Source organism: Oncorhynchus keta, chromosome 2 (assembly GCF_023373465.1).
Source record: "Oncorhynchus keta strain PuntledgeMale-10-30-2019 chromosome 2, Oket_V2, whole genome shotgun sequence".
In the NCBI taxonomy this organism is placed as follows: domain Eukaryota; kingdom Metazoa; phylum Chordata; class Actinopteri; order Salmoniformes; family Salmonidae; genus Oncorhynchus; species Oncorhynchus keta.
The window spans coordinates 44,154,744-44,181,396 of record NC_068422.1 but is presented as its reverse complement, the minus strand read 5'-3'; the positions used below and the strand labels follow the sequence as shown (position 1 = coordinate 44,181,396).

Here is a 26,653-nt window from a genome sequence, read left to right as displayed (position 1 = left end):
CCTTTCTCTCAAACCTTGGGGATGAATCTGGACGGGGAGAGAGCTGCCTGAAATTAAATTACAGCTCGAGGTTGGTGATTCGGCAAGAAATAGTATGGAGGTATTAGCTGACAATTATAAGTCATACAACAAGTGAGGCACCCAATTTGAAGGCTCCCCTTTCAGCTCCATCATCACTTTCACAGTAGCAAAGGACACATATGTATACCGCTCATGTTGTTCCTCAGGTTTGTGATGCAGACAATAGAAAAATGACAGGTGTTACCGTAACCTCTTCACCACAGTACATTTCAACACCACAAATCGAACACATTTTGTTCATATTAATCACTACAAGGCTTTTGTCCAAAACGTGGCAGGGGGGGAGGGGGGGGGGGCGGACCCACCTTTCCTTCCATCTGTTCTTTGAGTGCTATTGGAGAACTTCCTGAGATGTTTATTCAACAACCCTTGCAACTCAGCAACAGTACCTTGAAAAATATTTAACAAGTTGCTACAACCTCACACATGGAAAACAACAGAAAATAAAACTAGACCTATAAAACATGCATCTTTCCCCCTTGGTGAGACAACAGTGGCATTTTAATTGGTTTGTTGACACCTTTGGAACAAAAAAAAAGTGAGTCTGAAAAGAGCATTCATAAGTTGGCACAGCAGGCCCCTTATACAGCCACCCTGGCAGCCTATTGCCCAGCGGGCACCTCTGTCCCTGCCCCCTCTCTCTCTCTCCGTAACGCTTGGCATATGCCAGACCCCACACTCTCTCTCGAGTATCAGCTAGTGTGGTGTAAAAAAAAAAAGAAGAAAAGCGGTGGAGAGAAGAGAAGAAAAAAAAAAACTCTTGTAGGATTTAATTATTTCCGGAGAACAATGAATGTTTGGAGTGGTTTCTGCCCTGTAACGACTGACAGTACAATAGAGGAAACGGTTAATGTGCAAAAAGGAACCCAGAGCACCGACAATCAGTTCAACAGCTTCCTGTAGTGGGGGGGGGGGGGTCCCCCGACAAGTCACTACTGTCGATGACTAAGCTGCAAAGGAGGAAGGAAGGAGAGGCTAACCTGGCCCAGTGGGTACAGAGGCACCGTTTCAATGTATGGCTGGGACAAGGGCGACAGAGTCAACAGAGGCTAATTAACAAAATAGCGTGGGCTCTGTGATAACAAAACACGGTCATAAATTCACAACGGATTCAGAGCTACGCTCTCTGAGACCAATCATCATACCTAACACTTGGACCAGCCTCGCCTTCCTCTTATCAGCTCGCTTGTTTGTGTGTGTGTGTGTACGCTCGCTCAAAGGCTCTGCTTTCAGAGTAATCAACTCCTGATACTTGCCTTAACATCTCATTGGCTGGTTAAAAGGTGACCTTTTACGAGCCTGGGAGCTGCATCTTTATGGTCATGGTTGGCTTTATGGCTGCCGGGTGAGTCACTGTGGAGGCCCAGCTGGGAAGGCAGTACGAGAGCAACAGTAGGAGCAGCTAGGGGAGCAGAGAGAGGCCCTTTTCTGAGCGCCATATCCTTCCGACATCAAACACGGCAGTACAAAACCAGCGTGATGCTTGAGTCTTCCGTGACTACAATTTTTTGTAGTCGGGGCATATTCCGTGTCTTTTGGACACACATTTGGTACATGTAGGCCTAATTTTCCAATTTAATGGCAAAATAAGGCAGAAAGCAAGCCCACAGTGCTGTGATGATCTATCCGCTGTATCCTGGGAACACCACATGACATTCAACATGTTCTAATCTCATTGAGAACAGTGCATTTTCCAAGTGGCGGGTACCATTCACTCCTCATGGGTGTTTCTGCACGTCATGGTAAACTTGGTATTGAGAGAAGGGACTGCGAGTTGCACCTATGGTGTTTGGTCCCATTGGTTATGTCCCATAATTAGAATATAAAACAGTTCGGACCACCTGGGGGGTTAGGGTAATATTCTTTAAGTAGGTAGCTTAGGCCATGCATTTCTAAAGGCCCTGCATTTGCCGCTAATTCACTCTAATCACGGCCATTACAACAGCTTAAGATACTGATCTCTCCATAGTGAGGGGTGGGGGACCATGGGTGACATGAAGGGGTAGCTTAAAGGCTGAAAAACCAAACGATTCATGATAATTTAGTTTAACAATGTTTATCAAGCCTCCTCCATATGTATTTGACAGATGAGTGTTTTATTATTATTATTATTATTATTATTATTATTATTTATTAACAGTACTATTGCCTTCTGAAGTTAGTCTGGTCTTGGATTCATAAGGGAGATCAAATTGGAAATTGCAGGACAGATTGGGTTAAATTGTTACTAGCTATTCAGTATTAATCATACGAGAACAATGGGCAAATTGGACAACTATTTATAATAAATATAAAATAATTGCCTTTTTAAAAACAGAGATTACGTTATAAATTCTCAAAGAGGACTGCCACAGAAACAAGTCAACTTTCCATGTGGCATGTGGACCAGATTCGGCCCGTTTATTCATTTATAATGGCCCTTTGATAAATCATGAACATTAAAAGCTGCACTATGCAGAAACAAAACAAGCAAATATGATTTAGAGAATCATTGTACCATCTAAACAGTGAAATATATTTTCCATAACCAAAACTATTGTATTTTCAGCTGGTGTACAAAACCGAAAGTAAAAGACGCACAAACGGGAAAAAGAAATATCGCTCATAGAAAATATCTACAGATTCTTAGACTTGCTTTCAATGATTGACAGATCTATAACTCACATTTCTATGTGAAATTGGTCAGGTGACCCAAAACGTTACATATTGCATCTTTAATGAAATAGCTGTAAAAAAAAATTGGCGGCAAAATATGGAGTTCAGTGCCAAAATGACAAGCACTATTGTCTCTCTAGTGTGCAGTTTTTAGCGTTTTTTTAGCACCTATGTGGCACGTCGATAATTTTTTTCATAATTTCAATTTGTCTCTAGTGTTTGAACGGTTTAAACTACAAAAGATTATGACCCAACACGTACGTCCCTTCTGTTTTCCTCTCTGAGGAAGGACTGGTTAGAAGAAAGTGGAACAATTTTTTTTATTGAATTCAAAAGCATACTTCCTTCAGACTGGAATTTGGCATTACCCGATTTGACATATCTTTTCATTATTTATTTAGATGATTCGTTTTCAGATTAATTTAAAATGACAAATTACTTTTAACCAACCTCTCTGCGCTAGCTGGCTGAAATTCCACAACATACGGTGGTCGCTACATAAATAGTCATATTAAACATTCGTGAAAATACAAGTGTCTCACCTGTATCGAAAGCCTAGAATCTTGCTAATCCAACTGCGTTGTCAGATTCAAAAAAGGATTTACTGCGAAAGAATACGATGCGATTATCTGAGGATAGAGCCCCATAAAAAACAACTATTTCAACCAGCACAGGCGCAACAAAATCACAAACTGCAATAAAATAAATCGTTTAACTTTGACGATCTTCGTCTGTTTGCAATTCCAATGCTCATTGTTACACAATGCATGATATTTTGTTTGATAAAATCCGTTTTTATAGCCTAACACAAAACATTTTGTGAACCGCTTGTGTAGTGAATTCCGTCTCATTCCATTTGACGACACATTCCAGGTAAATCACCCACACAGAACGTGACTTCTCCAGTCATGTTTGGTTTCACTGCAATCAACTGGTTTGTTTCTAACACAATCAAACTTGATGGCCCATTTCGCGGGACGTATTGACTGAAAGAAACCGATTTGAAGACAACAAGTAATGACATCATTGTGCACCAATGATTTGCCCGCTGTTTCGTTGATTGACTGTCTTTTAACCCAATGACCACTGATCGTCTTGAAATCTAGCTGGGTAGATAGCCAATGAGCTGAGCTAAACAGCAATACGCCATGTTTATGTGTTGCAAGACCAACCCATGTAGTAAGCTCCAGCGTAAAGAGAGTCATGCGCTATTGCATTTTCATACCGGAAGGAGAAACACATTACGCATTGCATTGTTTGGTGAACGCGCAGATTCAGCTGTTTATATATCAATCATTATGGCGACTAAGTCAAGTCTAGATATACAGATGTACACACAACCTTAGAATAAATTGATTGGGAAGGTGAGACAGAGATGGTTGTAGGACGCTTCATTGAGCGATTGTAGAGGAATATTTTTTGAACAGGAGAGGACATCGTTTTGGACTGGTAAGTTCTTATCATGCTAATGCCCTTGTTTGAAATTAATAATATAAAATATTATTTGTGATTTTTTATTTATTTTAGAAGCAATATATAAACATTTAACCTCTTGAGACTCTAGGGGCAGTATTTCATTATTGGATAAAAAAAATGTGCCCGTTTTAAGTGCTATATTTTGTCACGAAAAGTTGCTTGAATATGCATATAATTGGCAGCTTTGGAAAGAAAAAAACGGACGTTTCCAAAACTGCAAAGATATTATCTGTGAGTGCCACAGAACTCATACTACAGGCGAAACCAAGATGAAACCTCAAACAGGAAATTAGCCAAATTTTTGAGGCTCTGTTTTCCATTGTCTCCTTATATGGCTGTGAATGTGCCATGAACGAGCCTAAGCTTTCTGCTGTTTGCCCAAGGTGTCTGCAGCATTGTGACGTATTTGTAGGCATATCATTGGAAGATTGGCCATAAGAGACTACATTTGCCAGGGGTCCACCCCGTGTCCTTTGTCTAAATTGGTGCGTAATCTTCAACTGGAGGCATTTTCCATTGAGATTCAGAGGAGACCGCACACTTCCACGAACGATACATCATCGAAGAGATGTGAAAAACACGTTGAGGATTGATTCTAAACAATGTTTACCATGTTTCAGTCGATATTATGGAGTTAATTTGGAAAAAAGTTTGGTGTTTTGACGAATGAATTTTCGTTTTTTTGGTAGCCAAACATGACGCAGAAAACGGACCGATTTCTCCTGCACAAAAAAATCTTTCAGGAAAAACTGGACATTTGCTATCTAACTGAGAGTCTCCTCATTGAAAACATCCGAAGTTCTTCAAAGGTAAATGATTTTGTTTTCTGTTTTTTTGTGAAAATGTTGCCTGCTGAATGCTAACGCTAAATGCTAACGCTAGCTATCAATACTGTTACACAAATGCTTGTTTTGCTATGGTTGAGAAGCATATTTTTGAAAATCTGAGATGACAGTGTTGTTAACAAAAGGCTAAGCTTGAGAGCTAGCATATTGATTTCATTTTATTTGCGATTTTCATGAATAGTTAACGTTCTGTTATGCTAATGAGCTTGCGGATAGATTTACACAATCCTGGATACAGGTTTTTTTCTTAGCTAAACGTGACGCACAAAATGAAGCGATTTCTCCTAAACAAAACAAATAATCTTTCAGGAAAAACTGAACATTTGCTATCTAACAGAGTCTCCTCATTGAAAACATCAGAAGTTCTTCAAAAGGTAAATTATTTTATTTGAATGGTTTTCTGGTTTTTGTGAAAATGTTGCCTGCTGAATGCTAACGCTAAATGCTATGCGAACGCTAAATGATGTTACACAAATGCTTGTTTTGCTATGGTTGAGAAGCATATTTTTGAAAATCTGAGATGACAGTGTTGTTAACAAAAAGCTAAGCTTGAGAGCTAGCATATTTATTTCATTTCATTTGCGATTTTCATGAATAGTTAACGTTGCATTATGGTAATGAGCTTGAGGCTGTATTCACGATCCCGGATCCGGGATGGCTCGACGCAAGGAGTTAATGTCATGAAATGTGAGATGCGCGTGTATGCCGCCCCACCCCAACCCACATGAAATAGCCTATTTGAGGCTGTTGAGGAGAGGGCAGGACCACACCATTGGCCAAAGTGAAATGGAGACAGTAGATACAGCTGGTCTGTTGTAATATAATAAAGACAGTAGATCTAGCTGGTCTGTCATAATAGAGACAGTAGATCTAGCTGAAATGTCATAATATAAAAGAGACAGTAGATCTAGCAGGCAATAATAATATATTCAACCTTCAACTCTCTCTCTATATATATATATCTGTTTATTATACCTGTTGATACAGGGCTCATATGTGAAACTATTCTAACTGAACATTTTCTTTCACAGTGACACTGACTCCGAATGAGAGTCTTATCCGGTGTCCTGTGTGAATTTAAGTATGCTCTCTCTAATTCTCTCTTTCTCTCTCTCTCGGAGGACCTGAGCCCTAGGACCATGCGTCAGGACTACCTGGCATGATGACTCCTTGCTGTCCCCAGTCCACCTGGCCTTGCCGCTGTTCCAGTTTCAACTGTTCTGCCTGCGGCTATGGAACCCTAAACTGTTCATTTTTACTCGAGGTGCTGTCCTGTTGCACCCTCTACAACCACTGATCTCCACCCGGCACAGCCAGATAAGGACTGGCCACCCCTCATAGCCTGGTTCCTCTCTAGGTTTCTTCCTAGGTTTTTGCCTCTCTAGGGAGTTTTTCCTAGACACTGTGCTTCTACACCTGCATTGCTTGCTGTTTGGGGTTTTAGGCTGGGGCTATATAAATAGATGTGATAGAGGACTGAGGGTCTTCCAAATATTTAAAGTGTGTAAATAGTTACCCCATGTGAGAAAAAAGAAAAATAAATAAATATATATATATATATATATATTTTTTTCCCCCTCATATTTTTGAATCAATAATTATTATGTTTTCATTTTATTATTATTTTTTTCATTTATTTTTGGGTGTGTTAGAATACCATTTTGGTATTTTATATATAGTTATTTGTTTCAAAATGTATACCTACATTTGGGCGACTTGTGTGGGACACCTGGGTGACTTCATAATAAATGCCATGTAGCACACTCATTTTGGAAGTTATCATTCTGAAACTTTGCACAAGTACTGTTGCCCTCTTATATTTCTCACTGAAATGGTCCCCATCATCCTATCTGAATGTTTGTTTTATCTTGTTAATTTTAAAGATGATACAAAAATAAAATACGTATATTTTTTTCCATTGTTTTATCTAAACCAGATCTATTGTGTGTTATTCTCCTACATTCAATTCACATTTAAACAAACTTCAGAGTGTTTTCTTTCAAATGGTACCAAGAATATGCATATCCTTGGTTCTGTGCCTGAGCCACAGGCTGTTAGATTTGGGTGTCTTCAGGCGGAAATTGCACAAAGTAGGGGGGAGCTGCAAGAGGTTAATGAAGCTTTTAAATAGCTGTTTTGAAATTAATAGTCTCACATATACATATTTGGGTTGCACCTCGACTCACGTTGGTTGAGCGCCCTCCGATTCTTTCCTAATTCATTTTTGCAACATTTAATTTTAAGAAAAGTGCTTTACTGGTGTGTGCGCGTTGCCTTTTTTTATACATTTCTACTGAAGAATAATCACATGTAGAAAATGTCTGGCACCTATGCAATTCACCATTTACATGTTTTTTTATAGTTTTTTTTTACACCCTTTAAGAATATAGTTAAATCGCTCTGTATTAGAGTGGCCATCCAACTAAAGAGAGTGGGAGGCACAGTGTGAGTTTGGGTGCAGTGGGACAACAGAGGACTATAATAACAGAGGAGCCAGTCTTACTTTGAATACCTTCAGCTCTGATCACCAGTAGGATGCAGAATCCCACCGTGGAAATGTAAGAGGGCAACCCTGTCATCCTGGCACAGTGACTTGTGGAGACTGGGCTGGACTGCTCTCTGTGGGAGCTTGTTGGTCACCTCTGTAGGCTGATGGTGGGCCTAGTCCTGTCCCTTCCTGGTTCAGCACAGGTCGAAGAGGTGCAGAGTAGTTTTCCCCCGTTAGGGGGGAGTGGAGGTACGGGTGAATATGTATGGGTACGATGGCAAAAAAAAAAAAAAAATTCAAATCTTCTTTCTCACAAGCTCCCTCGGACCAAAACCCTGGAAAATCAGAGAGAAAAGGAAAATATTGTTATAGGAAGTACAGTGTAATCACACAATTCTAGAACACTTGATCATCATTTTATAGGCTGGTTTTCCTCACGCGTGTCACTGCAGAGAGTGGCATGCCCTCACAGCAATGTCATGATCAAGTTTAGAGAGGGCAGCGGGTTTGACACCGACAACCGACCACTATTTGTCTGTGAGCCCTCGGCTGCAAGTTATCAGATTTGCTGAGCAATTTAGCACAACTCGGGAGGAAACATACAGGACTGCGGTGGATAGAGAATAATGGTCAGTGGGGGCATCATTGCTCCTCTCAAACCGCACTGAGAAGAGCGACAGCATGAAAAGAGGGTAACATTACTCCCAACCAACAAATGGATTTTCCACTGGAGACTTTCAAGCCTCCAATCCTCCCAGTCAAGTAAAAGCAGAGTTTAAAAAGGACAAAATGGCAGACTAATCAAATAAGGGAGATACAGAGCACATCTTATTTAATCTAAAGACGGGTTACCGTGCCAGAACAGAATTATGCAGCAGCGACTTCCCAACCGATTACATATCAGCTCCTTTGGCCACAAACAGAAGACAGAAAAGCCACATATTTGATGCAAATAATAGCTATTATGGAAAAAGTACCTAGCTGTCCTCTCTTTTAACTAAGCAGATTGCTTCCGATGCGATTCAAATCATGGCATCGTATGTCTGATGCAGAGGGTGCTGGGGAGGGGTAAATGGTGAGAAGGGTCTGAGGCTGATGTGTGACCCTGCTGACTCCTAACCGTACGCTTGGTTGATCAGAGGAAGACAATGCCAATGGGGCAAGGCAGGGCTCTCGGTCGCTCTAACCTCTAACGAACATGTGGGGTGACAACCAGCCTTGGACGATAACCCTCAAGAACCCAAAACTTCACTTGTTCATCCATTCTCCCCTTTTTGTTTTCCTTCCATTAGTGTGTGTGCTGTCCATCTTTGCCCTCTTGTTTCTTGCAGGCTTGACCTCGCAAATCCCGGTCAGGCTGGCGCTACTCTTGAATGGCTAAACATTCCCAAATTATTTGTTGAAGGATGTTCCGCAATTACCCGTGTTGGCCTCGCCCAGCGTTAATAACGAGATGTGTCTGTTCCCTTGTAGGCATGTGCGTCTCGCTGCAATTAGCGGCGCTGAGAAGGGGCCATTCGAAGGGGGGGACAAATTAGCGGCGGAGCGGGCCGGTGTCTGTCACTTTTGATTTGCCCGAGGGGGACAAAGAGCCCCGACCTGTGCTCCACTTTTCACACATCCCTGACTGGGTAATGAGGGAACAAAGAAGGGCTCCTCGAGGCTGGGGGACAAGAGAGCCAACCAAGGTGTGTGCTCTCTGTGTGTGCGCTCATTACGTGAGGGATCGAGTGGGATAGATAGAATGGAATAAAAGGGAGAAGGAACAACTGTTAAGGGATGATGGTCAGGATGACAACTGTAGCAAGCAGTTCGTATCTCTTCGAGTAACTAAGCGTTTTACAATTCTTTCAATAACCGGTGTGCAGACCAATACTGAGAGAAATCAAGGGCCTAATAAAATGTATAAGCAAACACATTGCATTAGCCCAAACGACAAAACACTGCAATGCAGTTATAAAACAAACAATCTCAGCCCTGAGAGAGGAGTTGCTACCCCTATCAGGTGGAGGCAAGATGAGGCATGCAGGGGAAAGGCCTGTTGTGAGCCCCCAAGCCAGGAAGCTGTCCCCATCACCCTTGACACGTACACTTCCCTTCCCAAACAAGAGATGAACAGGGCACACACACACACAACAGCTGGGGCTGCTGATTGACATGGAGACGCACTATCAGTTACCCATTCAAAAACAGCAGCTGGAAACTAGAGTAGCTGGCAGCTTTTCTCTAAGATTAACACAAGCCAACAAACAGAGGAAAACTGACTAGTAAATCAACAAGGGAATAGACTACAGTTAAATAAGATACTTTGGTATGAATATGGCATTTTATAGAATGGTCCAGACAACTTTTTTGTCAGTTCACATGTTTGAGAAACTTACCCAAAACAGCAAATCAATTCCTCTACCTCAGTGTGTAGTACGGGGGCACTGAAAAACCTGAACAAAGGTGCCAAAAACGCCCAAATGCGTCCTTTCAGAAACAGCAAAGCTCTCAGTATAGTGACACAGGTGTTTAGATGTTGCAGACATGAAATTGTCATAACCGAACTTCAGCTACAATGTTATATTCCCTATTGTGCGACTTGAAACGTTTCCCCTATCCAGCTGTTCCATTATTCTTGTAGCCTGCTGCTACATATAACTGCCAAAATAAAGGCAACACCAACATAAAGCATCTTAATAGGGCGTTGGGCCAACACGAGCCGCCGGAACAGCTTCAATGCGCCTTGGCATAGATTCTACGTGTCTGGAACTTCCTGTGGAAGCACCCTATGCTTTCAATGTACTTTGTATCCCTTGTTTACTCAAGTATTTATTTTAAATTTGGCAGTTAAAAATAAAATGGACAGAGAGAGATATCACTCGAGTCGCAACCAAATTGAATATAACTTTGCGGATAAAGTTCAGAATGACTATTTAATGTGTACAACATCTAAAAACTTGCGTCACCATATTTGGGTGTTTTTGGAGACTTTGTTCGTGTTTTCAGGGTCCCCATACTACACAATGAGAACGGAAAAAGTGATTTGCTGCTTGGGGTCATTTTCAAAAAACATTTGAAATCACAAAAAAGGTGCCTGGACCCTTCTATAACATGCAGTTTCCATCAAAAATAGAGATTTGGTTGTAAAACAAAAAAGAAACATGGTCTTTAAGACAGGCAACAAGTAAAAAATAAATAAATAAATATTTTAAAAAGCATCTACAATCAAAGGAGAATGAGTAACATTGAGGTACTAAAAGAGTGGGCTTGGGAGGCTGAAGAGTTTGTTGTCCTGTAGTCTTGGATGATGCTGTCAGGTAACTTTCCCTGCAAGAGTACAGACGTCCTAGGCCAGTACCACCTGTACTCTTATACATGGCTCAGGACTCAGCAAGGTCTTGTTGTGACTTGTCAGAGGCAGAGCTAGCAGACTATCAGTACAAAACAAATCCCCTTTTGTCTGGGTGAGAGCACTCGAGTCTGGGTTGATGTGGTGAATCATAATTAACACAGCATATGTTTACCTGGTATTACTTATTTTACCCTCACACCTCAATTGTGGCCATCCAGGTAAAGCACCTTCCCCTAAAGAAACACTACTACCAAGAGCTACTGAAACGTGCAGACCTATAGGTAGTTGGAAGATTGCGTCACCATTGTCTTCTACCTTTTTGGGAGAGCTAGCCCTGTGCTCACTCCATTCCCATAGATGATGAAAGGGACATTGTCATGTGATGGTGGTGCCACCTGCATAGAATAATAACCCTTACACCAAAACCATGATGGCCAACTCCTTGGGAAAGGAATTCTGGGTCGCACCACTCAATGAATGCCAGGAAATCCAACGGGCTGGAAATCCAAGGAGCGGCTACAGGCTGGACAACATTTTGAAAATGCTCCTAATAGGTCTTTAAATCCCTTCTGGAGACTGACGTGAACTGATAAGGATCACTCCATTAGGTCAGAGACAACAATGGCCCTATTCCAACAATGAGAGATGAAGGCCAGTCTGAGGAACAGAGGGGCAAAAGAGATTTTTTTACTTTCCAATTCACACTACATCCTTGCCTTACCATAAGTTGTGGCTGGTAAACGCAACATTCTTGGTCAGCAGCTAAAATTTACCATAAATATCATGTTAGCCACTAAGCACCGTTTCCTCTAAAAACACATTACAATATTGAATAATGAAACAAACCACAAGCATTTGCAGACAATTAAATGTTTTATTTTCTTGTCCATACACACTAATCTAGCTCATCAAGGACAACCACCACCCGAGCCATTGCCTGTTCACCCCGCTATCATCCAGAAGGCGAGGTCAGTAAAGGTGCATCAAAGCTGGGACCGAGAGACAGAAAAACAGCTTCTATCTCAAGGCCATCAGACTGTTAAATAGCCATCACTAGCACAGAGGCTGCTGCCTACATACAGACTTGAAATCATTGGCCACTATAATAACATTTACATATCTTGCATTACTTATCTCGTGTGTACAGTTGAAGTCAGAAGTTTACGTACACTTAGATTGGAGTCTTTAAAATGTGTTTTCAACCACTCCACAAATGTATTGATAAAAAATGATAGTTTTGGCAAGTCGGTTAGGTTAGGACATCGACTTTGTGCATGACAAGTCATTTTTCCAACAGTTGTTTACAGACAGATTATTTCACTCTATCACAATTCCGCTGGGTCAGAAGTTTACATACACTAAGTTGACTGTGCCTTTAAAAAGCTTGACAATTCCAGAAAATGGCTTTAGAAGCTTCTGATAAATGATGTCAATTAGCCTAAGTCAATTGGAAGTGGACCTGTGGATGTATTTCAAGGCCTACCTTTGCTTGACATCATGGGAAAATCAAAAGAAATCAGCCAAGACTTCAAAAAAATAATTGTAGACCTCCACAAGTCTGGTTCATCCTTGGGAGCAAGTTCCAAACGCCTGAAGGTACCACGTTCATCTGTACAAACAATAGTACACAAGTATAAACACCATGGGACAGCGCAGCAGTCATACCGCTCAGAAAGGAGATGCGTTCTGTCTCGTAGAGATGCGCATACTTTGGTACGAAAAAGTGTAAATCAATCCCAGAACAACAGCAAAGGACCGTGTGAAGATGCTGGAGGAAACAGGAACAAAGTATCTATATCCACAGTAAAACGAGTCCTATATCGACATAACCTGAAAGGCCACTCAGCAAGGAAGAAGCCACTGCTTCAAAACCGCCAAAAAAATCCAGACTTCAGTTTGCAACTGCACATGGGGACAAAGATCATACTTCTGGCTGTTGAAATAAAAATATAACTGTTTGGCCATAATGACCATTGTTATGTTTGGTCCTCCTTTTCCTAAAAGGGGGATGCTTGCAAGCCGATGAACACCATCCCAACCATGAAGCACAGGGGTGGCAGCATCATGTTGTGGGGGTGCTTTGCTGCAGGAGGGACTGGTGCACTTCACAAAATAGATGGCATCATGAGGGAAAAAATTACATGGATATATTGAAGCAACATCTCAAGACAGGAAGTTAAAGCTTGGTCGCAAATGTGTCTTCCAAATGGACAACGACCCCAAGCATACTTCCAAAGTTGTGGTAAAATGGCTGAAGGACAACAAAGTCAAGGTATTGGAGTGACCGTCAAAGACCTAACCTCAATCCTATAGAAAAGTGGTGGGCAGAACTGAAAAGGCTGTGCGAGCAAGGAGGCCTACAAATCTGACTCAGTTACACCAGCTCTGACAGGAGGAATGGGTCAAAATTCACCCAACTTATTGTGGGAAGCTTGTGGAAGGCTACCCGAAACATTTTACCAAAGTTAAAACAATTTAAAAGCAATACTACCAAATACTAATTGAGTATATGTAAACTTCTGACCCACTGGGAATGTGATGAAAGAAATAAAAGCTGAAATAAATATTTCTCTGCTATTATTCTGACATTTCACATTCTTAAAATAAAGTTGTGATCCTAACTGACCTAAGACAGGGAAATTTTACTCTGATTAAATGTCAGAAATTGTGGAACACTGAGTGTATGTAAACTTCCGACTTCAACTGTATATACTGTATTCAATTCTATCTATTGCATCTTAGCCTATGCTGCTCTGAATTGCTCATCCTTGTATTCTTATTCCTTTCCTTAGATTTGTGTGTATTAGGTATTTTTTATGAAAATTGTTAGATATTACTCGTTAGATATTACTGCACTTTCGGAAATAGAAGCACAAGCATTTCGCTACACTCGCTATAACATCTGCTAAACATGTGTATGTGACCAATAAAATTTGATAATACACAGTTTACTAGCTCAGTAACATTGTTCATGATCAAGTAATGTTAGCATATCAATATTGAGCGTTTACCCCTCCCAAACAAATATAACATGTACAGTAACATTATCATACAGTGTCATTCATATAATATAGGCTACACAGTTAGGTAAGGTTAGCAAGCGAGCTAGCTCGCTCAACAAAATACCTGGTCATGTTTAGCTATACCATTGCTAGATAGGCACAATTAGGATTACTGTAAAATTTCAAATAAACACCTCAGAAAAGAATTGCTTAAATCACTGAACACAACAGGTGCTTAAATAAGCTAATATTGTCTCTAATATTAGAGACAGGCTTCTATTTGAGCCAGGCGTCCATTTCCTCCATTGTTTAATTCCAGCATTTTAGTAAGATTCTTAATTTCCTGCACTGTGTTATCATTTTTACACCAGGTCAAATTTATTTTGTCTTGGTATGTCTCTATTTCAACAAAACACTTTCCCTTGACAATAATTATTCTCCTCTGACTGTGCATTTTCATCAGTTCTTTGACGATTTCTAGCGGTCCGAAGTTGACTGTTTTTGTGTTTGTCCGTTACATAGCAGTTCTCAGCTGTTAGCAGCCAATGGCTAGCAGTTTCTTTCTGGCAATAAAAACAGATGATTGCCATTACTGAATTTCTTTATTTAACAAATCAAACATGAAACCTCAAAACAAAATCATGGTAACCTCAAACAATTACTTTAGACCCACCGTTTATTTGAAATAGGTGTTTATTTGCTGAAATGTGTGCAATTGCATGGCTATTAAGAGGGACTGGCGCATATTTGAGGCTGAATAATTGAAGTTTTATGCTACACTAGCTACAGTATTAAAGTTACCTTAGAATAAACCAGGCTTAACTTTATCAATATCATGGAAGTCATGAGGTAAAAGCAAATTGCGACTTAAAACGTTGATAATTCAATGGGGAATTGCTTCTTGCCTGGATCTCGGTGGCAGCTCAGTGCAGTCAAGCAAACAAAAAATACTGTTGAGATTTAAAGCTACGATGACAATTTCAGAACGTAACTGGCTGTTACAACAATTTCAGGTAAAAACTCAATAAAACCGGTTATAAAAAAAGAGGAAAATGTCTGTACATTTCAGCCGTTTCAAGAACATTGCTATGCTATTACAATTTGTACTGTAAGAGTGTTGGCTCAACAAGACATTTATGTTTACACTGCCTTGTTTAGATGGGAGCAACTGTCAAGTGAGTGTCCTGCGCTCCGGAGGTTGCGGTCGAGATGTTACAAGTACGCTAGTTTACATTCCATTATGTAGCCGAGAGTATTTTTGCGAAAAGTCTAGTAAATGTGGAAATCCTCTGATGGAAATGATAAAGAAATTGCCGTCATTCCAGAACACCGCACGGTGCTTATTCTCAGGACAAGAACTAGCACATCTAGAAACTGTCTTAACATGAGGTGAATTTGAAGTGATAGTGCACTCCCAAAGTATGAAACTCACTGACACATTTTGAATTTCCGACTGAACAATCCCTTAAAGCTGAACATGGCCGTATGGTAGGGCCAGAGTCCGGAAGGATCTTGTCCAACCCTTTGCCAAATGTATACAACTTTACAAACAACAATCTCAGGATTCTCTTTCATGTCAGCATATGAATGAATCCACTCGAACTGAGACCTGGTATAGAAACAACAGATGCTGCACCCCCACTTCCTCATATAGTAATAGCTCTGTAAAATGAGCCTGGAGCTGCATGCCTCCTCTGTGCTTGGGGGTGGGGTCGCAGACATCAATAATCCAACTCTAATGCCTCTCCGCTTCCTCCTCTGGAAAGCTGCACGGGAGACCAGACATCAATAACCAACCTTAATGCATCTGCACTTCCCATTCTGGAAGACAGCAATCTAAATGAAAACAAAGCGGCCTGGTTGACTTCAATGCTTACTTTCCATCTCCTAAGCTTGAAAAATAAATTGACTAATATTCGGCGATTTAGTGGAGGGTAATAAGATAAGAGACTTGAGCAATATGGGCCTGGTGAATGGACAACAGAGACAAGGGGGTGTAAATGAGAAACACTTAGGTACAACTAACCACTCTTGCTACATCCCTCTCACAGCCTTGGAAAGAGCTCTTCACTACAGCCCTGCTGCCATGTCATTTGTCCCCCCCCCCCCATGCTCCTGCTCTTACACTCTCTCTAGCTCACACTACCTTGGCCCAGATCCCTGGCCTCTCCTGGGGCCCCTCCATGCAGGCAGCCCTCTCCGTGCTGCAGGCAGCCTTCTCCCAGTGTCAGCGCCCTGCCCACATGCCTTTCAAGGCCTGCTTAGACTGCAGGGCAGACTTTCTGGCTCCACTGCCATTGTTTGCTTGGCTGCTTTGCACCTCATCCAGGGAGTGGATTAGCATAAGAATACCCATCCACACTGAGCTGCCGCCTTTCCCTCCTTATCCATGACGTACTCTTCATCCTCTTCCTCATTTCCCTTCTCCACACTCTCCAGCATCTCTCCCTTCCTCATTGACAAATTTCAGAAGACAGTGCGTGAGTCCCTATTGGTAGGGAGATTTAATTCTGTGAGTAGGAGAAACAAAAGTTAATTTGCAGGGCAAAATAACACCTGCACTTTTGAACCTGTTTACACCTTAAACCTGATACAGCGAAAAAGATAGTTCAAACATCTCTACCGATGTTGCTCAAACAGAGTGTGTGAGGTAGGGTAAGTGTTTTATCATGACACTATCACTAAGGAAACACTTTGCCTAACCTATGTGTCATAAAACATACATTGCTACCATAAACATGACAAATTATAACATCAATTAGGTTAGGGAGGACCACTAGAGGTACACAATGTCATAAGAATTGAGAAATAAGAGAGTGTGCGTCTAAAGTACACCACAAGATAGAGGCCTCAACTGTGATCTGACGCGTCACACCTTCCATTCCCATTTCAGTCAGTGTGACGAGTGCAGAACTTATGAAAAGGAGCTTGCAGAGGCTTTTTAACTCTAAAGATAGGCTAGGAAAATGTTTAAACAAAAACTTAAAACTAAAATTAAAATCAGAAACCAATGTCATAGTCCACAGACAAATCCATTTGTTCAACTGTTGACCAAACTGAACTCAACATGTGTTTAGCTTTAACTGACTTTCCAAGTTAAATAAAAAGGTAGAAATAAATAATACTGATTTCCGATTGTTATAAAGAATAGAAATCGGCCCTAATTAATCGGCCATTCCGATTAAATCGGTCGACCTCTCGTCTGAAGTTTGCCAATGAATATCTGAACGATTCAGAGGACAACTGGGTGAAAGTGTCAGATTTTGGTGTCAGATGAGACCAAAATTAAGCTTTTTGGCATCAACTCAACTCACCGTGTTTAGAGGAGGAGGAATGCTGCCTATGACCCCAAGAACAACATCCCCACCGTCAAACATGGAGATGGAAACATTATGCTTTGGGGGTGTTTTTCTGCTAAGGGGACAGGACAACTTCACCGCATCAAAGAGATGATGGACGGGGCCATGTACCGTCAAATCTTGGGTGAGAACCCCTTTCCCTCAGCCAGGGCATTGAAAATGGGTCGTGGATGGGTATTCCAGCACGACAATGACCCAAAACACACGACCAAGGCAACAAAGGAGTGGCTCAAGAAGAAGCATATTAAGGTCCTGGAGTGGCCTAGCCAGTCTCCAGACCTTAATCCCATAGAAAGTATGTATAGGGAGCTGAAGGTTCAATTTGCCAAACGTCAACCTTGAAACCTTAATGACTTGGAGAAGATCTGCAAAGAGGAGTGGGACAAAATCCCTCCTGAGATGTGTGTAAACCTAGTGGCCAACTACAAGAAACGTCTGACCTCTGATTGCCAACCAAGGTTTTGCCACCAAGTACTAGGTCATGTTTTGCAGAGGGGGTCAAATACTTATTACCCTCATTAAAATGCAAATCAAGTTATAACATCTTTACCATTAAAGTTATAGACTGATAATTTCTTTGTCAATGGGCAAACGTACAAAATCAGCAGGGGATCAAATACACCCCCCCCCTCACTGTATATATTTTTATATATCTTTCTTCGCATATCTTTATAATATTTTTTTCTAAAACTAAACTTCAAAATACTCTCCTGCAACCCGCCTCACCCAATGTAGTGTGGATCTGTTTTTTCTAAAGTAGTTTTATTAAAGTAGTCTTAATCACCGTGTCTCCAGCCAGCCCAACCACTCACTGGACCCCTATTGATCTCCTGGGTAGGCATGCCTCTCCCTAATATCAATATGCCTATGTCCATTACTGTTCTGGTTAGTGCTTACAGTATTATTTCACTGTAGAGCACATATGTCAGAGTCAAGGCCCGCGGGCCACATCCGGCCCGCGAGAAGGTTTTTACGGCCCCTGGGATGATCTTGATTTATTATTAGAACCGGCCCGCAGACCGCAGCAAGCCGGCAGCCCGCAGATCTTTTACACGCACCAATACTACATTTCCCACAATGCAACGGTGACGCACCGAGCAGTAGGCTGCTTCATTTCAATATTTATTGGCACAGCAGTTGTCAGCATCACAGTAAAATTAACTTTCAGATACCCATCAAAAATGGCAAAACGGAAGGTGGACACTGAGAACCGGGGTTTCAAACAAGGTGGGAGTCGGAGTATTTGTTCACGGAGGTAGCTGGAAAACCTGTGTGTCTTCTGTGTGGAGAAAGTGTGGCGGTACTGAAAGAGTATAATCTGAGACGACATTATGAAACGAAACACGCGGACAAAAACAAGAATATGGACATGGAACAAAGGCTACAAAAGGCAGAGGAATTAAAACGAGGCCTCAAATCTCGACAGGCTCTGTTCAAAAAGCCAAATCACAAGGCCAGGCTGCTGTCAAGGCCAGTTTTATTTTGGCAGAAGAGATCGCTAAATCAGCCCGGCCATTTACGGAGGGGGATTTCATCAAAAACTGCATGATTAAAGTTTGTGACGAAGTTTGCCCAGAAAAAAGGCAACTCTTTTTAAATGTGAGTCTGAGCAGAAACACCATTGCCGAGAGAGTAGACCAGTTGTCCATCAATCTAAAAGAGCAGCTTGTGAAAAAGGGAAAAGATTTCATTGCATATTCCTTGGCTGTGGATGAGAGCACCGACATTTCTGACATTGCCCAGTTGTCAATTTTCATCCGCGGAGTGGACTCCAGCCTAAGCGTGACAGAGGAGTTTTTGGCTTTACGTCCTATGCATGGCACAACTACGGGGCATGATTTGTATGAAGAGGTGTCAAGATGTGTAAATGAGATGGAGCTGCCTTGGGAAAAACTTGTGGGTTTGACAACCGACGGAGCACCTGCGATGTGTGGACACAGGAGCGGACTGGTGGCGAAGATACGGGAAAAGATGCAAGAGGAAAACGCGACAGGTGAGCTGACAGCTTATCATTGTATCATACACCAGGAAGCGTTGTGCGGTAAAGCCTTGAAAATGGAGCATGTAATGAGCATCATCACGCGCACAGTTAACTTTATCAGAGCCAAAGGTTTGAATCACCGCCAGTTCAAGGCATTTCTGACGGAGTTAGAAACGGAGCATGGTGATTTGCCTTATCACACAGAGGTGCGATGGCTAAGCCAGGGAAAGGTGCTTCAAAGATGTTTCGAGCTTCGTGAGGAGATTTGTCTGTTCTTGGACAGCAAAGGGAAAGACACAACACAACTCCGAGACGAAATGTTTCTGTGTGAAATGGCTTTTCTGTGTGACATTACGAGTCATCTGAATGCAATGAACTTGCAGCTGCAGGGTCGGGATCGTGTCATCTCTGATATGTACAGTACAGTGAAGGCATTTAAAACCAAACTGACTCTGTGGGAGACGCAGATGCGGAAAGAAAATTTGAGCCACTTTCCCAGCTGCCAGACCATGAAAGAGAAGCTCTCTACCAGTGCGTTCCCGAGCGCACAGTTGGCTGATAAAATAGGTATGCTTGCCGCTGACTTTCGACGCCGATTTGCTGACTTTGAAGCACAAAAAAGCAGGTTGGAACTGCTCGGTAACCCATTTGCTGTTGACGTGGAAAGCTCACCACCAAACCTCCAAATGGAGTTGATTGACCTCCAATGCAATGATGCACTGAGGGCAAAATATGCGGCAGTGGGTGCTGCGGAGTTCGCCCGTTTCCTCCCCGACACAATGCCCCAGCTGCGCATCCAGGCTGCTCAAACGTTGTCTATGTTTGGCAGCACATACCTGTGTGAACAACTGTTTTCTTTGATGAACTTGAACAAAACATCACACAGAAGTCGACTTACTGCTGAACACCTCCACTCAATTCTGAGGATTTCCTCAGCTCAGAGCCTTACCCCGAACATTGATGAACTTGTGGAAAAGATGGGACACCACCAAGTATCACCCTCAACCTCAAACAAGTGAACATTACTGTGCAATCACATATTTAGAGTTTTTACTCAGTTCAAGTTTAAAAGTTAAAGTTTAATATTTGTTTTCACTGCATGTTACTTCTCCTTAAACAAAGTGTTGTTTTTGATTAATAGATTTTTGCACTTTATTTTATTGTATTTCAATCCAATTATATTTTTAAAATATTTCAGTTGAGTGGATGATAGAAAATTGCTATTATTGTTTTTTTCTTTGAAGTAAATTTAGCCCACTTTTGCTAAAATAGAAAATATAGGCTACTGATGGTGCCTTGAATACCGGTTTCTTTCATTTAATGTTCATGTTATGGGGATTTTTATATAAAGGAAATTTGTCTTTTGTGTCTGTTGAAAATTAAAGATTACTGACAGAGCCATAAGAAAATATTGCTTTATTTATCTGATCATATTGGAATATATTTGTTAGGTTTTCAGTAGGTTCAATTAGGTTCACTAGACTATATGCGTCATTTAAAAATTGTTCAATGAACATTCGAACAGTCCGGCCCTCGGCTTGTAGCTAAATTTTTTATTTGGCCCTCCGTCCATTTGACTTTGACACCCCTGCTGTAGAGCCTCTAGCCCTGCTCAATATGCCTAAACCCACCATTTAGTTCCACCTCCCACATATGCGGTGACATCACCTGGTTTAAACATCTCTAGAGACCAAATCTATCTTATTACTCAATGCCTAGGTTTACCTCCAATGTACTCACATCCTACCATACCTTTGTCTGTACATTATGCCTTGAATCTATTATATTGCGCCTAGAAACTGGCTCCTTTTACGCTCTGTTCTGAACGTAATAGACGACCAGTTCTGATAGCCTTTTGCCGTATCCTTATCCTACTCCTCCTCTGTTAGCACACTCTGCCAACCTGGATGTCCTAGCCATGTCTGAATCCTGGCTTAGGAAGACCACCGCAAACCCTGAAATTTCCATCCCTAACTGTAACATTTTACAACAAGACAGAACTGCCAAAGGGGGAGGGGTTGCAATCTACTGCAGAGATAGCCTGCAGAGTTCTGTCTTACTATCCAGTTCTGTACCCAAACAATTCGAGCTTCTATTTTTAAAAATCTACCTTTCCAGAAACAAGTCTCTCCCGGTTGCTATAGACCACCCTATGCCTCCAGCTGTGCACTGGACACCATATGTGAATTGATTGTCCCCCATCTATCTTCAGAGCTCGTGCTACTAGGTGACCTAAACTGTGACATGCATAATACCCCGGCCATCCTACAATCTAAGCTTGATGCCCTCAATCTCACACAAATTATCAATGAACCCACCAGGTACAACCCCAAATCCGTAAACACGGGCACCCTCATAGATATCATCCTAACCTACTTGCCCTCCAAATACACCTCTGCTGTTTTCAACCAAGATCTCAGCGATCACCGCCTTATTGCCTGCATCCGTAATGGGTCTGCAGTCAAACGACCACCACTCATCACTGTCAAACGCTCCCTAAAACACTTCAGTGAGCAGGCCTTCCTAATCGACCAGGCCCGGGTATCCTGGAAGGATATTGACCACGTCCCGTCAGTAGAGGATGCCTGGTTATTCTTTAAAAGTGCCTTCCTCACCATCTTAAATAAGCATGCCCCATTCAAAAAATGTAGAACCAGAAACAGATATAGCCCTTGGTTCTCTCCAGACCTGACTGCCCTTGACCAGCATAAAAACATCCTGCGGCGTTCTGCATTAGCATCGAATAGCCCCCATGATATGCAACTTTTCAGGGAAGTTAGGAACAAATATACACAGGCAGTTAGTTTTCTTAAGGCCAGCTTTTTCAAGCAGAAATTTGCATCCTGCTGCACAATCTCAAACAAGTTCCGGGACACTAAAGTCCATGGAGAATAAGAGCACCTCCTCCCAGCTGCCCACTGCACTGCTAGGAAACACTGTCACCACCGATAAATCCACTATAATTGATCATTTCAAAAAGCATTTCCCCCCTGCAGCAACTCACCCAAGCCCCCCAATTTCTCCTTCACCCAAATCTAGAAAGCTGATGTTCTGAAAGAGCTGCAAAATCTGGACCCCTACATATCAGCCGGGCTAGACAATCTGGACCCTCTCTTTCTAAAATTATCTGCTGAAATTGTTGCAACCCCTATTACTAGCCTGTTCAACCTCTCTTCGTATCATCTGAGATTCACATAGATTGGAAAGCTGCCGCGGTCATCCCCCTCTTCAAAGGGGGAGACACTCTAGACCCAAACTGCTAAAGACCTATATCTATTCTACCCTGCCTTTCTAAGGTCTTCGAAACCCAAGTTAACAAACAGATTACCGACCATTTCGAATCCCACCGTACCCTCTACGCTATGCAATCTGGTTTTAGAGATGGTCATGGGTGCACCTTTGACTCTGTCAATCTCAACATTCTTATTGGCAGACTCAACAGCCTTGGCTTCTCAAATGATTTCCTCGCCTGGTTCACCAACTACTTCTCTGGTAGAGTTCAGTGTGTCAAATCAGAGGGCCTGTAGTCCGGACCTCTGGCAGTCTATGGGGGTGCCACAGGGTTCAATTCTCGGGCCGACTCTCTTCTCTGTATACATCAATGATGTCGCTCTTTCTGCTGGTGATTCTTTGATCCACCTCTACGCAGACGACACCATTCTGTGTACATCTGGCCCTTCTTTGGACACTGTTAACTAACCTCCAGATGAGCTTCAAAGCCATCACTACTGTGGACGGTTCTGACTTAGAATATGTGGACAATTACAAATACCTAGGTGTCTGGTTACACTGTAAACTCTCCTTCCAGACTCACATTAAACATCTCCAATCCAAAATTAAATTTAGAATACGCTTCCTATTTCGCAAAAAAAGCATCCTTTTCTCATACTGCCAAACATACCCTCGTAAATCTGACTATCCTACCGATCCTCGACTTCAGCGATGCCATTTGCAAAATAGCCTCCAACACTCTACTCAAATGGGATGCAGTCTATCACAGTGCCATCCATTTTGTCACCAAAGCCCCATATACTACCCACCACTGCGACCTGTATGCTCTCGTTAGCTGGCCCTCGCTTCACTCGTCACCAAACCCACTGGCTCCAGGTCATCTACAAGTCTCTGCTAGGTATAGCACCGCCTTATCTCAGCTCACTGGTCACCATAGCAGCACCCACCCGTGGCATGCGCTCTAGCAGGTATATCTCACTGGTCACCCCCAAAGCCAATTCTTCCTTTGGTCGCCTCTCATTCCAGTTCTCTGCTGCCAAGGACGGGAACGAACTGCAAACAAACAATAAAAAAAAAAATCACTAAAGCTGGAGACTTACATCTCCCTCACAAGCTTTAACTTCTTCGGGCTAGGGGCAGTATTCGGAAGTTTAGATGAATGAGGTGCCCAAACTGCCTGTTACTCAGGCCCAGAAGCTAGGATATGCATATAATTGGTAGTATTGGATAGAAAACTCCAAAGTCTCCAAAACTGTTAAAATAATGTCTGTGAGCATAACAGAACTGATATGGCAGGCGAAAACCCAAGGACAATCCATCCAGATCTTTTTTTCAGCTCACCCTTTGGTTACTATGGCTGTCAATGGGAATATAAAAGGAATACCTCCCAGATTGCAGTTCCTAGGGCTTCCACTAGATGTCAAGTCTTTAGAAAGAGTTTCAGGCCTGTTTTTTGAAAAAATTAGCGAGAATTTGTAGTTTTAGTAAGTGGCTCCCATTTTGGCTGTAGCGTTTGTTGCGCGTTCCGGTGAGTGCGCGTACTTGGTTATATATGCGGTAATGGTCTCCGGTATTCTCCGTCTTAGATTCTATTGTTTACTTTTTTGGGATATAAAGAAGGACTTTATCGAACAAAAGGGCAAATTGTTATGTAGCGGGGACCCTTGTGATTGCAACCAGATGAAGCTCTTCAAAAGTAAGTAATTTATTTTATCGCTATTTCTGACTTTCGTGATGCCTCTGCTTGGTTGGAAAATGTATGTAATGCTTGTGTGTGGGGCGCTGTCCTCAGATAATCACATGGTGTGCTTTCACCTTTTTGAAATCTGATAACGCAGCTGGATTAACAAGAAGTTAACCTTTGAAATGATGACATCATGATATTTTCATAAATGTTTAATATTACGATTTCTGTAATTTGAATTTCGCGCTCTGCAATTTCACCGGATGTTGTCGAGGTGAGACGCTAGCGTCCCAATGATCCATAAGAAGTTAAGCACCAGCTGTCAGAGTAGCTCACAGATCACTGCACCTGTACATAGCCCATCTGTAAATAGCCCATCCAACTACCTCATCCACATACTGTATTTATTTATTTTTCTTGCTCCTTTGCACCCCAGTAACTCTACTTGCACATTCATCTTCTGCACATTCTACCATTCCAGTGTTTATTGCTATATTGTAATTACTTCACCACCATGGACTATTTATTGCCTTTACCTCCCTTATCCTACCTCATTTGCACATGCTGTATATAGACTTTTTCTACTGTATTATTGATTCTATGTTTGTTAAGTCCATGTGTAATTCTGTGCTGTTGTATGTGTCAAACTGCTTTGCTTTATCTTGGCCAGGTCGCAGTTGCAAATGAGAACTTGTTCTCAACTTGCCTACCTGGTTAAATAAAAAAATGAAGTGAGCCAGTGTTGTTCTCTCTCTGTGACCAGGCCTCCCAGAATCTGAGGTTATCCTTCACAGACACAGTCAATTACTGCAACCACAGCTAAAGAATCTCTAATAAGGCATGCTTACACACACACAGTGAACACACACCACGGCTCACACGCATATGACACCCATGGACGAGTAGGATATACCCTATGATTAAACCACTACAGGGTAATTGACGTTTTACATCATGGTTTCAAATTGATATTAGGGTTGCCTGTGATCTTGATATTACCTCCTGAAATCTACTGAACACCCTCTGAACAAAACAGTGTTGACACCCTCGTTAAAATAGAGGCCCCCTTTAAGAAAGCAGAACATTTTAGAAAATCCACAAGCATGCCAACTCAAAACCACTGTTGTTCAAATATTGTTTTTACGTTGACTACGGCTTGGCTCCGGCAAGGTGCCCACTATTACTCCAACAACTCCCAGGAGATGAGATATTCTGCCTGTTTATTTTCCATTACCTGCTCACACATTCCACTGGCAAGGGAGGGGAGAGGGGGAGTGGCAAGGTGCTGGGGAGAGGGGGAGTGACAAGGTGCTGATAAGAGCTGGGACCAGGCGGCGCTCCAGCACAGCAATCCTCCTGTGAGAAACCATCCACCCTGAGAGAGACAGATCCTCCCTACCAGAGCATGATCTGAACTAAGGCTTGTCAGAACAACAGGATCTGCTAGTACTCTATGTCAGGAAAGCATCTCTCCCGTGGTCAATAGACTGACCTTGAAGATGGGAGAATGTGGGGCAAGTGATGCGTTTCATTACAACACACACTGGATCGTCATCAGGAATATAGTGGGTATAGGCCTAGCAGTTCAGTGGTTTGAACTGACCACACCACATAGGCTAATCAGTTTAAGCTAAGCAAAGAGATGTATTCCATCCACCAACACTAGGCTTGTGCATTTAACCTGCTCTATTTTTAGGATTTTGATATTGAACAATATTTAGAGGTATGGGCAGAGCCATCTTGAATTGTGCAACTTGTGAGTTTTGGCAGGGCACTGAATGCTAACGCTGCCACCGGGAGGCACCTCGCCTCACCTGGACCTGAACGGTTTGTCACAACTTTGTCTGAGACCAGGACAAATCAAATCAAATTTATTTATATAGCCCTCAGCTGATATCTCAAAGTGCTGTACAGAAACCCAGCCTAAAACCCCAAACAGCAAGCAATGCAGGTGTAGAAGCACGGTGGCTAGGAAAAACTAGAAAGGAAGAAACCTAGACAACAATATCAATGCAATAAATTGCATACAATTAGTTTGTTGCTAATTATAATACTTACATTTTAGAGTATTTATTTTGATTGATAAGATGAGTCTGAAATTAACTTTGATAACAAGCCTAGTAGACAGTCAGCTAAAACGAGGTAGCTAGCTATCTATAGCTAGAAGACTCATGATATATCTCCAGGAGTGATAAGTAAAATTTTTGTCTTCATATTCTGTTGTCTAGTATTTTTGCTAGTTGGGGCCATCTACTAGAGCCACCCATCTTCCCAGTAGCCAACTTAGTAAGTGAACTGCTGACTGCTCATAACTCGCAGATGATTGTTGACACGTCCAGGATTAAGGGGCAGGGCAATTTGTGACTTGTTTTTGTTAAATCAGTGGCTGTATTGGAGGGGGAGTCGTTTCCTTTCTCCTGGGCAATCAGCAATTAGTAGAGGGAGGTGTGCTCTTAACCTCTGCTAGGCAATTCGTGTTAGTACTTTAGCCTCCCCTGGTTTCTCAGCAACAGC

The 26,653-nt window shown here is 42.0% G+C and overlaps 1 protein-coding gene across 3 annotated transcripts in view; it reads right to left on the bottom strand.

Moving 5' to 3' along the window:
* Window positions 1–26,653, bottom strand: part of LOC118400949 (bone morphogenetic protein receptor type-1A-like) — a 62,334-nt gene that overhangs the window by 16,258 nt on the left and 19,423 nt on the right. Inside the window, exons 3-4 of one of the 3 annotated variants that reach the window (XM_052477341.1) lie at window positions 23,403–23,508; window positions 7,561–7,880 (exon numbers count right to left, since the gene is read on the bottom strand). In XM_052477341.1, the coding sequence (XP_052333301.1) occupies window positions 7,561–7,636 (76 nt within the window). In that variant the 5' untranslated portion in view covers window positions 7,637–7,880; window positions 23,403–23,508. The remainder of the gene's footprint in view (window positions 1–7,560; window positions 7,881–23,402; window positions 23,509–26,653) is intronic. The other 2 variants (XM_035797995.2, XM_035798004.2) reach the window with 2 other exon arrangements.